A 16067-nucleotide genomic window follows, 5' to 3' on the forward strand; every position below is an offset into this window, starting at 1 on the left:
CGATTGTGTTTGATGAGGGGTATGAGTGAGGGGGAAATGACTTGTAGCACCATTGCTCCTACAATATGAACATGGGCTGTATTAGAAGTTCCTTCTGTGCAATAGGTTTCCCCTCTAATTCATTATTGTTTTTGAAATCTGCCTTAATGTAGTCTTTGTAGAATGCATCTGTCACTTTGTCAAGGTTTTGCAGAGCATTTGGTATTCTTTAACCAAGAAGTACGAGGAAACACTCAACTATATTTTATTGTTATGCAAAAGTGCCACACATCCCTACATTTATATTGTATGTTCATTGTAAATTCTTAAGAAATAAAAGAAAAACATCTGGATTGCTGGATTTACGGCTTGGCTTTTAAGCAGCATGCCTTTAGGGTATGAGTAATCACTTGACAGAAAGGGTGGGGATGATGAAATATGTGCATTGCATACATAAAACAAGGTTAGAGAGTTGCAGGAAGATAAATGAAAGGCTTCGCTGTGAAGACAGAGTAAGGCCCGCCGTCAGTCACATGTACATTTGGCAGAAAAAGAAAGAGAAAAGGAGACTAAATGTAATGTTGCCCATGGCGGGTTACATTAGCAACCAACCTTTTCTGTACTGAGAGCTACATATGTTCAATGAAACGCATTGAGAGCTACTAATATTATCAGTGTTGTATAATTTCAATTTTTTTATATGTATAATAAATTCAACCAAGCAAAAGCTTTCTGATTTAATAAGCTGGGCTGCACACAGGTGAGCTACTCTGAGGTAGCTGGAGAGCTACAGTAGCTCACGAGCTACTGGTTGGAGACCCCCAACTAAGAATCCTGTACATTATGCATCTTTAGGTAAAGATCCCCGTGACTATAGCCGACGTCGGGCGTGATGTACAAAGCCATTTTGCAGTCACAAGCCCTGCTATTAGAAAATCACAGAGTTTTCAAACACAAAATATTTTTTTGCTATGTACTAACCTCATTTTGCAAGTCAGAAAAGGGTTTTCGACATGTAAAATGGGCTTACAGACCCATTCCAAATCATCACCTGTCAGGGGTGGGGAAAAAGGGTCTCTTCTACTAAATGCGTATCAGAATGGCGTGCGTCAATGTTCTGTGACCGTGACTGTGGTCGTAAACCATTGAAAAGTTGGTATTCTCCAACTAGAAACCTTTGTTCTGCTTCTGCATTTCTGATGAATGTAGTCCGGTTCAGGCGGTCCAGAACAGGTAGCAGATCCTTCTCTGCCGTTGCTTCTCGGCTATGGAACACTCTCCCTTTGGATCTACGTCAGGTCCAAAGTCTTATGGATTTCAGGAAAAAGTTGAAAACGTTTTTATTCCCTAGGCTGGAGTAATCTTTCCTTCTGATATTATCTCTCTCTTCCTCCCTTCCTGTTTCACACCTCGGCTGCCCCTATTAACTTCTGGTGGGGACTCTCCTTTTTAATCGTCAGGATACCCGTCGGGTGATAGAGCGCCATATAAGCACCTCATTACATTACATTACAAAAGTTACTCCTCAAAGGAGGTGGTGACCAATTCACAACTGCTGAACAGCTTCGTCTCTGGGATTCTGGACAGGAAACCTTTTTATGACCAGTCTTTTCATACAATACCCCAGGCCCATAGTCCGACTGTATGTGGTCACCACCCAAACAGCTCGCTAAATCTGCCAAAGATAAAGGCCATTGATACTTTTTGGGGGGAGACCAAAGAACAGCACGCTGCAGTAGAATAAATAGGTGAAAAAAATAGGTTCCAAACACAATCTCGACTTGCATAGAAACAGTTCATATAAAAGAGATCTTTCCTCAAGAATTAACACTTAACTGTAGGAAACCTCACAAATATCCTGCCCATATGTAGCAGAAAATTGTAAAGCACATAGTGAAAATGTAATCAATATATTGCTTCCCAGCTGTCCACTTTGCCGTTCTTATAGAACTAGTAAGCAAGAAGTGATATTCTAAAAAAAAAAAAAACAAGCATTACCAAAGCCAAGTGAATTGCGTATGAAACCTACTGACTTTGCTAATGCTTTTTTCCAACATGGCCTCCGCGTATGCACAACATCTGAGGCGGCCACATTTGAGTGTATTTTCTTAATGCATAAGAAAATACATTCAACGTTGAGACATCTTTGAATGGATATTGTTTTGCTTAAAGGAAAGCCATTCAAAGATGCCCACCATGCATGTCCGCCATCTTGAAATGTTTAAAAAACATTTTAAGGAGGCTGTCCAGCAGGAGGTGCTGAGGAGGCGGCGGCTGGAAGGGCGAATGGGCACTGGTGGAGTGGTTTTGAATAAAGAGAGAGAGGGAGAGGCAGGAGGATGAAGGAGCAGAGAGAGAGAGCAAGAGCGAGGGATAAAATAGTCTTCCGTAGGCACTGCAATGTACGGTCTGATGTCAGCAGTAGAAGGATTCATGACATCCAATCAAAACACGGCGAGACCGAAATGCTCCCGGGCAAGACAAACACATAGATAGAGGGGGGAGTAATTGAATCTAGAGCAGAAAAGTGAGAAAGACAAGAAAGACATTCAATCATGAGTAGGGGGCTCACTCACACCCCACTCTATGTAATGTTTCGCTCACAATATGTCTCCAACAACACACAGCTAAGGCAAGACCAAATAATCAGGCATTCTGCAATATACTCCTACAAAGAATGGGTGAAATATTTTAAGTACTAGAAGATTTGTAACCACGGCTTGGAAGAGCTAATGAGACAGTACACAATTACAGACAAACAACATAAAAGACAGAGGCTGAAAACAGGGTCAGATGGAAGTTCTGAGAAAAGAGTTTACAGATTAAGCTCAGAAGAGCTGGGTAGCTAATATGCAACATGTGTGCGGATTTAAACTTGTGATTCATTCAACAACAGAAATGCTTTTGAAAAAGTGAAAGGTAAAACTGACAGGAAATACATTGTGCTCGAATACGAGAATAAAATCAGTGGCCCAAGGCAATGGTGTTCAGCCAGTGAGAGGGGGCGAAGACAAGGCCCAGGAGAAAAAGGGGATAAGAAAGCCAACCAATTCAGTAAAGAAACCGTGAGACAATAAAGAAAATAAATAAACGCACGGCACCAACGGGAAAAGAAAACCTGCCAGCATACACGATAAATGAAATTATTACTGAAAGTACCACATTCAAGATATATTTGAAGACACTTCCGAGTAGTGTATGGGGTGGACAACAAGGAGGGTACTGTCCCACAAAATCCTTTTTGCAGCCAATTTACACAAATTCGACCACAGAATTATTACTTTAAATTGTCTTAGACAGCAAAACAAATTGGATCATGTACCATTACATTCTCCATAAAACAAATATCTGACTTTTTTTTTTTTACACAGCTCTTTGGATTTTCAGTTTTTACAGATATTACAGTATTTTAATCACACCGCCCTGCTTTACTGTATACGTTCTTTGTTAGGAGCCTGGGGGAGAAAGAATTGTAAAAAATAACTGATAACGTGTGATCCATCTTTGTCACCACAAGCTAATTAAATTGAGGGAGCCACCTCGTCTTTCAGCGATGAGAAGTGACTGTGACACATAAGAACACATGGCGCCCGAGTCCTAATGTCTTACACTGAAGGCATCGCTTTCAAGGGTGGGCCAAAGCGGGTTTGGATGATAGGGCACCTCCATCATTAATAATAAGGGTCAATTACTTCTCTGGCTATCTTAGCACATCCCTCTTCAATGTCCTTGCCAAATAGCGACAAAGAGCCGTCTTACATGTACAATGCCCCAGCAGGTACACAGATGTACTCTATGACACGTGTGCACATATGCAGCTCTGCATCACTGCACACTCTAGCAGAGTCAAGAAAATGACCTCTCAAAAACAGCATGCTAGGATAAGATGGACTGCGAACAAGATGGCCTCACGTGACTAGTGGAGGCGACCTTGAAATGGGTCATACTTCATCAAGTGATACTTGCGGAGCATCCTGTTCAAACGTGCATGCTTCGATGGAATCCACTCAGGAATAAAATACCAGTCCTAGATCCAGAAATGTATTTGTGCGCAAGCCTACAAAAAATTCAAATTTAAGGAACAAACAAAACCAATCCAGTTCATAATCAACTATTAATAAATTGCTAATAATGACATGCCCCACAGGACACCTCATTGTAGGTCAACTTCAGCACAAACAGAAACCAGTCGAAGGGGAAGTGATCTGCATCTGCGGAGGAGACAACACATGTTCTCTGAATGGCTATGTGAAGGTGGGCCCAGTGGCCAGGCCAGTTTCATTCCATGGCTGTTTTGCTCTTATTTATGCACAGTTAATGATTACGCTTGCAGTCACAGAGATGCTCTGAGTGCATGGCTTGGTTCAATGCCCACCTCCCTTATTTTTAAACCATTGGGTTTATGGGTAGCGTCAAGCCGTTGTCTTCCTGTTTTAACCTTCGTGTATATGTTCTCCTCTGCATCTCTCTGTGCTATTGGTTAACTGGGCCTCTGTTTTGTGCCATTCCTGCAATCCATGGGAGCTCTGTCTAGTTTTTATTTTAGGGAATTGTGTGCATAGGTTTTGCTGCAGCCTTCCTGCAGTTCTCCAACCCTTCGATGGGTCTAGACAATCGCTGGTGGACAAAAATTGGTTTGCAAAAATTAGGTAGTTTTCGTTAAGTTCAATACAGTTTTCCTCTTTCTCGCAAGGACATTTGCCTATTCTGTTAGTTGTTGTAATTGTTTCTTGCCAGCTTAGTTTAGAGGCGTTTCACTGCAGTTGCATTTCATGAGTTTAATGCTGGTGCCACTGACAGACACTTTTTTACAATTGTAAAAAGATTGTATCTCAGCTCATGTGAAGTTAGGTAGTAATAGGAAGTGAAACTCAATCATCAGCATTTGAGGTACCTTTCCAGGTAGTTATCCTGAATGAGGTCATAAAACTATTGTCGTGCAAGATCTCCGTTCATGCATTGATCGGGCACGAGGCACGAGTCTTCATTATTTGGTTCTAGCAAAACTTAATGGGAGAAAGCTGACCAAGGTTTCTTCTGTGTATTTGATTCTGAGGATCAATGTTGGTTTACTGTTGCAACTTGCTGTTTGCATGAACACCAAGGTCTTTTTGGGAAACCCTTTGCTGTGCCCAGTGCCCTCCTATGGCAAGAAGGCCAAAGTATGCCCCGACTGGGCAATTCTGCACTGGATCTTGAAAAAATGTCATGAGCCAGGGTGAAGATTATGCTCACGGTTCCTGGGAAGCCCATCTGCGCTTCCACTGTTGCCCATGAAAGGACAAAGGACACTGCTGCCATCATGGGTGATGACAGGTATCTGGACTGGAGGATGCAGGGAATCCAGCAAAGCCTTGAGCTTGAGATGAGATTGGGGATATTTGGCTCTCACTCTTTCAAGGATCTTTCCTCCAGCTGGCAGATTTGCAAAAAGAACAGTAACCAGCAAGCAATGGAGTCCAAGCGAGGAAACCCCAGTCCAAGAAACCACGGCTCTTTCTCCGCGTCTGTGATTTTATGCTCTTGGAACTGAGCACCAAGGAAACTACTCCAAACCCCTGTAATGAAGTGCATGCTATGCTTAAAAGAGGAGGCAGGGCGAGGACCAGCACAAAAACCAACAGAAACAAAGGGCAAACTTTAAGAAACCATAAAGGGAAGCATTCAGAGCTACAGGGCAGAAAGCAGATATTTTTCTAGGAGGAGATACAGATTTCATGGAAATTACACTATACCTTTGACTGATTGCTTTTGTAGCTTTATAAGTGCACATCATTCTAACAGTCAATAATCCATTTATGAAACGGAAGAAGGTGTGGCATGGAGATAGTGCCAATAAAATGGAATAGGAGATAATCATGTGAAGAAAAGGAACTCACCGCCACTTTCAGATCCCATCTAAATCAGGGTCTTCTCCAGTCAGACCGTGAACCCACAGAACGGGCCCATATGGAGACTGGGATCAGGCCTGACATTTCAGGAAGAGAAAGGCATAGAGGAGGGAAGGGGAGATCTCAACACCGTTGGGTATGGGAAGACATCTCACAAAAGTAACAATGCAGAAGAACTCAAAATATCTAGAAACAGCAGCAGCCCGTCCATAAGGGCAGAGGGACTATGCCCCCGCACGCAGGTTTCAAGGTCAACCTCACAAAAACTCTTTATTCTCAGGTCAGGCAGCTAGACATGCGCTAAATGTGCAGGCTCCTGGCTGCCTGAGCTGAACTTTGCTGGGCTGAGGATGTCACAGCTCCTGTTGGCGTGACCTCTTCAGTGAGAGCCTCGTACCAGGACTCTTCAGTTTTCAGCTCTGAAGTGCCCAGGGTGAGTGTCAATCACAGACACCTCCTAACAGAGTGGGTGGGGTCAGCATTCTCTCTGACTTCATACTACTCTGTGACAAGGTAGAGACTGCTGCCTCCCCTCAATGGTTGACCTAAATGTCAGCCAATGAGTTAAGGCAGCAGTCCCAACTCTCCTAGCACCTCCAAGGTTTCACTCCTCCGAGAGCTGCAACAGTCAAGTGCAGTGTTTTAGTTGACTGGTGTGTGCATGTATGTAGGAGTGTGTGCATGTATGTAGGAGTGTGTGTGCATGTATGTAGGAGTGTATGTGCATGTATATAGGAGTAAGTGTGTGTTGTGCATGTATAGGAGTGTGTGCACGCGTGTGTGTGTGTGTGTGTGGGCGTGAGTGCGAGTGTCGCCCCCTCAAAGCTGTACTTACTGGCTGCCTCTGCCTAGAAGCAAAGATCGTTTTTATATATTAAAGAGTGAACTGTACATAGTGAGGGGCAAAGGTCAGGTAGGCCGGACATACATTGCATGTCACCAGCGGCCCTGTGTTTGGTGCTCCTCTTGCATCGATTGACAGGATGTTAGGCACTTACAATGGCTTTATGGCACTTCAAGGTCACATAATGTCCTCCATCATAGAGCTGCCATTATCCAAACAGTGCTGGCCCATAGGACAAAGAACAGATTTCTTGTACAAAATCACATGGTGCGACAGCAATACATGAAACCTTTTCATTTAGGGCTAAAATATCACAAATGTTGTAACCTCTCATTTCTCGTCCAGCTTCAATTGAGCTGTTCCTGCCTGGTCTCATTTGGTATTACTTTTAAGTTAGAGCGACGAGTGAGGGAGGGGGCTAAGCGCTCTGAAGCAGTCTCTAAGCAGCGTGTAGCGCTTAAAAAAAATCATCAGACGATAACTAAATAGCAGTGATGTCAGAAGAGCCTCGAGCTGTTCCTCGTGGAAAAAAGGCTGGATCGATCCATTCCATACAGAGTGTTGAAGCAAATCACCCATGAGCCTCCGCTCCTCCGGAATTCACAATCAGTGAGTCTGCCCAAAGTGCACCGAACACAAGCCAGCTTCCTGCTGCCAAGATCTATGCAGGTTCACATCACTCCACAGATGACACACATTCCAGATGAAGCTTGGGTATTGAGCCAAACAGACGGCACCATCTGCTGCTAAAGCATGTCACCAGGGGCGGTCTGTCACATATGCCATGATGTACAAACTTATTTGAAACTGACAAGAACATTCTCCGCCCTCCCTTCCCCATCCCCAGACACCGGCAAAGGACCACCTGTGAGACAATGATTAGGAAGAGAGGCAGGTTTGTGATGAAACCAACTAGAAATTCAAATTTAATTTGCAAATTCTAATGGACAGATCCAATCAGTGACCTTAGTAACCAATGTACTGGATCCAAATATTGCACACACAGTTTTCATCCAATTAGCAAATAAAGTAATGTGCCAATGGCCCAGTACATGGAGTCAAAATAAAATACAAGGCCCATCGAAAAGGAAACGTCAAAGACTGGGCTTTTGTTTGTGAAGTTGTACACCTTGCACATCTCAAATATGTTCTGGGGAGAGATCTCATCTCTGACAAGGACACGCCCTTCTGTTCTGTTTTATTATGTGTTATTGATTTTTAAGTGTGTCAGTCCACAGTATGAAAACCGAGTCCTTGGACTAAACAAATTGTCGAGGGCGCTGTACTGGAGACAGATTGAATCAACTGGGAGAAGGGATGAACTAGATGAATGCATGAAATACAGTGCCCGTGAAAGGCCTGAACTTTGCATGTAATACAGTGTGAGGGAAGGCCTGAACCAGCGGAAGAAAGACAGTATGAGGGAAGGCCTGAACTAATGAAAGAAATTCAGTATGAGGGAAGACCAGAACCAATGCAAGAAATACAGTGTGAGGGAAGGCCTGAACCAATGTAAGAAATACAGTATGAGGGAAGCCCTGAACCAATGCAAGAAATACAGTGTGAGGGAAGGCCTGAACCAATGAAAAATACAGTATTAAGGAAGGCCTGAACCAACGCAAGAAATACAGTGTGAGGGAAGGCCTGAACCAATGTAAGAAATACAGTGTGAGGGAAGGCCTGAACCAATGTAAGAAATACATTATGAGGGAAGGCCTGAACCAATGCAAGAAATAGTGTACAGGAAGCCCTGAACCAATGCAAGAAATACAGTATGAGGGAAGACCTGAACCAATGCAAGAAATGCAGTATAAGGGAAGGCCTGAACTAAAGAAAGAAATTCAGTATTAGGGAAGACCTGAACCAATGCAAGAAATACAGTATGAGGGAAGGCCTGAACCAACGCAAGAAATACAGTATGAGGGAAGGCCTGAACCAATGAAAGAAATACAGTATTAAGGAAGGCCTGAACCAACGCAAGAAATACATTAAGGAAGGCCTAAACCAACGGGAGGAATGCAGTGTGAAGGAAGGCCTGAACCAATGCAAGAAATACAGTATTAAGGAAGGCCTGAACCAACGGAAGAAATGCAGTGTGAAGGAAGGCCTGAACCAACGCAAGAAACACAGTATGAGGGAAGGCCTGAACCAATGCAATAAATAGTGCACAGGAAGCCCTGAACCAATGCAAGAAATACAGTATGAGGGAAGGCCTGAACCAATGCAATAAATAGTGTCCAGGAAGGCCTGAACCAACGCAAGAAATACCGTTTAAGGGAACGACCTTAAACAATGCAAGAAACACAGTGCGAGGTAGGGCTTGAGCCAATACAAAACCTCCATGTGAAGAAAGTACTGAACCAATGCAAAGAATGTGGGAGGGAAGGGTTAAATCAGTGCAATATGTCCCAGCATGAGAAGGACTGAGCCAATGGAAAATGATCCTACAGGTTAGGAAGGATTAATCTAATGGAAGAACTGATTGGAGGAGATGGGAGGACCGGACAAGCCTGGGCTATTCTGTGTAGGACCTCTGTTCTCAAGTATGATGGAAAGGTGGAAGTATTGCACTGCATACTGCTGGGCTTAAGGGGGGGGGGTAGAGAATACACGGATTACTAAAGAAGTACAAAACTGCAGCAGAAGGCAATTACCAAGATACGAATAAAAGAGGAGTGATGCAGCTCGTTTCATTTAATTGGACGGGCAAGGGCTGGAGAGAATAATACAAACTGAGGGGAAATGACATAACAACTTGAAGAATATTGTCAGGGGAGGCCGAGACCCACTAAAGAACTCTGGGGACAGAGCGCCATACTAACGTGTGGGAACATTAAGTGTTAAGGACTACCCAACAGGAAGAAATCCATCATTACACTATGGTAGAAAGACTACACCAAGATTAAAGAGGTAAAGGAACCAATGAAAGTGCTACTGAGGGGGAACGTCAGGACTCGTAAAATAATACTGATAAGGGAGACCCGGGACAGGCAAAGAATGAGTGTGAGGAGCGACGACCACCTGAAATACTGGGGCACGGAGAAGCCAGTGCACGTAGCACTGAAGGAAAATTTTGGAGTAAGAGGGGGTAATTAACTTGCAATAAATACCTTATGCATTTCAGAGACCCCTGTTTAACTGCTCTGAATAAATTAACCATCATTCACAGCACAACAACTGCAACATACTGACCAGCAGTCTATCCCTTTGCGCCGCATTCCCCGTTCAAGTGGCCAAGACACCATACATTGGCGTAGAGCAAAATGTGGAAAAAATTTAAATTGTGGGAATTCTCAAACCCAATGACTAATCATGCCAAAGAACGGTTCTAGAGACAGACAGACAGACACACAGACACACCACAGTAGGTCAAGGAACACTCCCAAACCAAGGGTGAAGCAGCTCTTGTGGCATGGGTTAATAAAGAGCCACGTTTAGTCTAACCCTCGCTGCGGAAACACTCCAGTGACTCATGGGTCAAAGAGTCACAGCGTCTGGGATTGGTCTGCAGGAGAGGGAAGGTCATAACCAGGCTCATACGCACTCTTAGGAATCCGACCCAAAATTCTAATAGAAAGAAGCCGCAAATCCAAGGTCTCAAACTCAAAAGACTGCAAAAATACAAAACAAACAAAAGCACACATGCAGCTAGGCTACAGTCTGACGCCTGCGGATAGCACCGTTGAAACCCACAGGAAGTAACGTTGTAAAGTTTGAAAAGTATTATCTGCGCAGTCATGAAAGCAAGGAGAGAAGACAGGGCAAGGCGATGAACAGGCTAAATCTCTACATTTGTATAGCGCCTTGCTTGCCGTGGTCTCAAGGCGCTGGCATCACACAACTAGTACAGCATGAGTCACTTCACTCTATACCACAGTATTATATATTATTGGTAAAAGGGTTTGTTACAAGAAGGTAGAACCTCCTTTCTGAAACACATCACATAATTGCTGGGAAAGGACTTGCCACAGAGAACAAAGTCAAGGCCCTGTGCCACTCTGGCAAGTTTCACAGGTGCGATCAAGTTGGATACTGCACAGCGTGTTCAGATCTAGATACACCTGCATCCATCTAATGCGCATACCCCTCCACATACATCCATTGCAAACAAAATGTATACAGCAAGTGCTTTGAAGCACTCTGATTCGACAAGCAAACAGGAGAGCTGTAGCAATACAGATGGCATCTATGGAATCCACCAACAAGAGAATGAATGTTCACAATCTTAGAACCTTTCTACGCTTGGCTTTGCAGAGGAATGCCCCCTCTGCAGCATTATTGGACTTCTCTGCAAAGGAAACACACACACCAGGTGAGACTTATCGCCAGATCGCACCTGATACTTAAATGCCAGAGGGCGGTGGATTAACTTGGCGCCTAGAACCCTTTCCGAGGCACACCTGACACAATATGGTCGCAAACACAAAAGTTGTGGACTTCTTCAACGTTTCGATAGAGACATCTGTTCACACCCACGGTAGGGCCATCTTTGTTTAACACACAGTCTGGGTCCAGGCGCCTTTCAGAGACGATGAAGAACAGATGTGCCGTGCAAATCATTACATATAGCTGAATCTATCACCAACATAGAAAAAACAGCGACACATGGTGAGCATCATCTATCTGTTTGCTGCCCTCGGAATGTACACAGTAGATGGCCGGCGAACATCTCTTGCGTACAGCATCTGTCCCATTGCTCATACTGCAAAGGGAAGCCACCACCTGGCAATGTAGCATCGCTGTGTGCTCAAAGCAATCCAAACCAAAGCACAGAAAATAACAAGTCACAACCAAACCACTGTGCAAGTATACCCACACAAAAATAGCTGAATCTGTCAACAGCATTTGTTTTTTAATAATTAGTTGCAGTGTAGAGGGGGGTGTAATCAAGTTTTTACAATTTTCAACAGTCTAACAAAATTATGAACTTTCAGTGAACAGGTACTAAGTTCAACAAAGTTAGGGTTGGATTATCTTAAAGACAGTTCACTTTTTTTTTTAACCAGAATTGTTCTTCCATTTTCCTTTTACTTGTGTACCAAGTGGACATTACATCAATTTCTGCTTTCCCATGATCCAAAGTGCACTTAGAAGATAAAGGCCAACGAGAATGGGGCACAGAACACCCCCATATACACGCATGTAAGCGAGTCCTGCTCCATCACACATGATCACACTGATAGCCATGACGAAAGCAGCCTTACCTTCCCAAAATCCCGCACATCAAAAAGATCGAAGGGATCGAACAGATCAGCGTGCCGCAGGCCAAACTTGTCGTGACACACTTTTAAGAATGTCCGGATGTTCTTCAAGCATAAAAACTGTTATGGGGCGAGAGAAGCAAATAGGAAAGATTAAGTATATACAAGCCAAGGCCTTCTCACAGCAAGAAATTTGCATTTCAATCCTACCTCATCAGAAACGAATACCCATCGAGAGGTTGATAATCCCACAGTGAGCAAACTCATCATTCCACCCTTCGCCTTCTCAAGCTCGCCGCACACAGGTAATTGGAACTCTCAAGCTACACCACCTCTCGCACAAGAAACATCTTAAAACATTTGATGAAATTCAGAAAATAATCTATTTCACATCTTCTGGAGAGGAAGCAGGATTAGTCAGTGCGCAGCAGACTCCACAACAAGTGCAGATCAAACTCAAGGATATTTTAAGTTCACGATTAAGCAAATAATGAATAATTCAAGGGTTCGGAGCGCGCAGCAGGTGACTCGAGAATGCTCCATTTTTCGAGGTTTCAACTCCTGCCAAAATAAACTCTTCAGATCTCTGCTCAGTGGGGCATTCGAAGCCGCGTGGAACAAACGAGGGGAGACAGCGGACAGGGAGGGCAGCTGAATTATTCAGTTGGACCGGCTAATTCTAAGGTGCATAGTTAGAGGTCTGCAAAACTAGGCCGCCAATCACTGAAGCTCAACTGGTCCCGGAAAAGGGACATCCCAACCTACATTCACCTCCCCATTCACTTCACGGGAACACCCACCCTGGGTATTCTCTAGCCTCCACCACGGTTTCTGGTATTGGTCGATCCCACTGCTTAGCCCCCACGGATGCTCATATGGTGCATTGAATAATGCATGATACGGATATAAGATAATGATGCAGTATATGATATATGTGATAATATAGAATAATTCTATATAATGTGACAATGACAATGAGATAATATTATATGCTAATAATGTATACAATGAGGGGATATAATGTATATGTTACATAATTTGATACGATATATGCCATAATAAATTATGCAATATATGTGAAGTGAAATGTGATACGATATATGGAATGTGAAGAGAAAGAATGTGTTAAAAGATGATGCAATATAAGGTGTGATATATTATAAGATGTGATATGTGGTGTTACATTGACTTACTGCAATTTAGATTGCCCACAATCTGTCATTGATATAGCACACCAGTGCTTTGGAATATCAAGAGCTTACGTACCAAACATGCCTGCGGTTTACATCAAAGTAGTTCATTAAAGAAGAAATGTAGAATGCAAGTTTGAATGAATAAAAGAATGAGATATTGCAAAAGCTTAAAGGGGCTATCTAGTGCACAGAAAATAACCAGCCCTATGTACCCAGTTTTGAATTGCCAACAATGGGCATTCTAGGACACTGCTCTGGTTGATGGCACCTGCTGTAGATTTGAGAGGCCCTGTAGCATCAATGATTGCATGGTCCTTTCAGCATTTAAAAATCATAAGTTTAATTGATTTGGGACTTTCAAGGGATCGCAAAAATCACCAGTGAAACGCACGGAAATATATGCAAATCAGAGATTGCCATGTTTCGATGCATACCACTCCTCCATACTTACTCCTGTGGACGGCCCACAGGACACACCAACCACAGGATAAAGTAAACATGGTGGAAATAATATTAAATCAAATGTCATCTAGGTGGAAAAAGCCGTTCCATCTACTCGCTCCAAGAAATCTTGGGGTCTTAGGGTGTGTTTCACATCCAGTAAACACACGGTTCAAGTCTGTGAAACTAAATATAGGGGTGCAAAATGGGAGCGGAAAATCATTAGAAAAAAAACTGTGGATACCCACAAAGGTTGAACTTTGTTAATGTTCACTTCCTTCCCAATGGCAACTCTTCTGTCCTACCACTGGAAAACCCCATGCGAAGATTGCAGTCTACAGTGTTATGTGAAAGTGTTAGCTGAAGAGGCCTGTTATCTCTGAAATCACTCTCCATTACTCAACAGTGTTTATTTAGTCCACTTCAGAAAGGCTGAGTGGTCTTATTGGCATTCAAGCCTGTGATCATGAGGTCAAACACAGCTCCCTGCATTGGATGCATTAGTACACTGAGCCACTAGAATTGGTGTAACCACCTTAGAAGGGTGAAAGGCCGAGAGACCCCACAGGCATTCAAATCAGTGACCACACAGTTCTTCTGGAGGTGTCTTAGGCCACACAGCCAGGGCCGGCTATAGGGCGGTGCGACCGGTGCCACCGCACCAGGTGCTGACTCTTCGAGGGGGCGCCTTGTTTGAAAGTATTTTATTGTTTTAAAAGCACCTGCTGCTGCATTGCTGGCCTCCCAATTTTCATACAACAATAAAAATGACAAGATAACTCCGGTGATTAATGTTCTTCCTGGTGAGAGAAGGAGTTTTGTCAAGTGGAGTTTTTAGCTTATTTTATGGTAGCACAGAGGGTTAATGTGCCTGCTGCAAAGAATGTGTACCATGCAGATGACAAAGTGCATATAGTTTAAATAGGTTTGTGCTTTTGTCAGAGAATTCCTTTTGTTACTAGCCGTGAAGATGTTAAAATCCTAACATGGAACAGTGAGATATTAGCTGTCATCAAAGAGCTTCAAGCAAACTGCAAGTTATAGATTAGAGAATTATGATTTTTTCCTCCGTCTTTCATTATTCTAATGTTTCAAAAAGGGCTCATTTCGGTAAAAAAACAAACCCTTATTATTAAATGGAACCACCATAGTGTGATGTTTTAAATTCTGAGTCTGTGCTTCTCCAGACCAAGCACTCTTAAACTATACTGTCTACCAGTATGAATGACATGTGACTCACCTTGTAGTCTTCTGTCTTATGTCATATATTTCCTATACACTGATTGACACACATATGATTGATTGTCTCTGTGTAATGTATGTGTGATGTAAACTGCTCTGACACCCTACACTGGTATAGGTGGCGCTATATAACGAATGAAATACATCTGAGAGAGAGAGTGGCTATGGAGACTTTTGGGGGATGTTAAGGGGTGGTAGTGAGCGAGTCCATGGGGGCGCCAACAAACATTGTCGCACAGGGCGCCACCAATGCTAAAGCTGGCCCTGCACACAGCCACTAACCCAGTCTCAGTTCTACTGTCTTAGTTTTCTCTGTGATAGATGTATACGGTTAAATCTGTTCATTCGGATTTTTTTCTGGCCACAAAAGTGGAATGTATTTGAGTAAAAATGTTCTGTGAATAGAGGCATAAACATCTGGGGAATCCAAAGGACAAGGCCATGGAAGAAGGAGGCTTGTGAAATAAGGTCTTCTTCCAAGGACATTCACTGAGCACCAGTTTTGATTACAGTTATTATGGTCTGGCTTGATAGTGCAGCTGTTCTCAAACAATTATATGAGTTTCTCCAGGAAAGGGGCTTTGGCTCCGCCCATATTTTGGGAGCCAGGAGTATGTCTTGATTGGGCAGAAGTTGTGGGCTTCCACAAAAAGTGTGTGTCCTCCATATCTGTGATCATTTTGTTTACTTATCTAGCTGCCAGAGCTTGAACTTTCAGGGATACACACATGACATTGTATTTGTAATGCTATTAAAGTGTCTTAGATTACTAAATAATTCATGGTGTTTTTCGATGGCAGCAGGACAGGTGGAAGGTAGACAGTCTTAACCTACATAGATGTTTAGGTCTGCTTTGGGAGTGCAACGGTCACCTGACATTTCAACCTACACCAATATGATTCCACAGTTCTTTGCTCCCACACGAATACATACACATTCCCATGCTATCTACAATGCTTCACATTACCATACAACATTCCTATAAAGCCAGACCTATTGGCATTGCCAATGCTTGTTTTTTCTCTTTAAACAATGTTGGTCCCCATCTTATTTTGAGTCTTAGTGATATCACATGATTTTATGGACAGATATCAAAATTGCCTCCAAAGGCATTCTCTTTCCTGCGGAGTAGCTCGGGAGGTATTAGTAGCAGCTCCATGTAAGGTCTCAGACTGGGATACAGGAGTGGACAGTAAACTTTAATTGTACCAGATTTGTTCCCAAATTTCTGTGTGAAGATGCGAATCTCATTCGCGATTACCTCCTCATTCCAGTC

At 43.2% G+C, this 16067-nt stretch overlaps 1 protein-coding gene across 1 annotated transcript in view; it reads right to left on the minus strand.

Moving 5' to 3' along the window:
- Window positions 1–16067, minus strand: part of VAV2 (vav guanine nucleotide exchange factor 2) — an 805614-nt gene that overhangs the window by 604988 nt on the left and 184559 nt on the right. Inside the window, exon 2 of the mRNA XM_085612602.1 lies at window positions 11919–12035. Within this exon, the coding sequence (XP_085468728.1) occupies window positions 11919–12035 (117 nt within the window). The remainder of the gene's footprint in view (window positions 1–11918; window positions 12036–16067) is intronic.

The sequence above is a fragment of the Triturus cristatus genome, chromosome 1_2, assembly GCF_964204655.1.
Source record: "Triturus cristatus chromosome 1_2, aTriCri1.1, whole genome shotgun sequence".
Classification (NCBI taxonomy): Eukaryota; Metazoa; Chordata; class Amphibia; order Caudata; family Salamandridae; genus Triturus; species Triturus cristatus.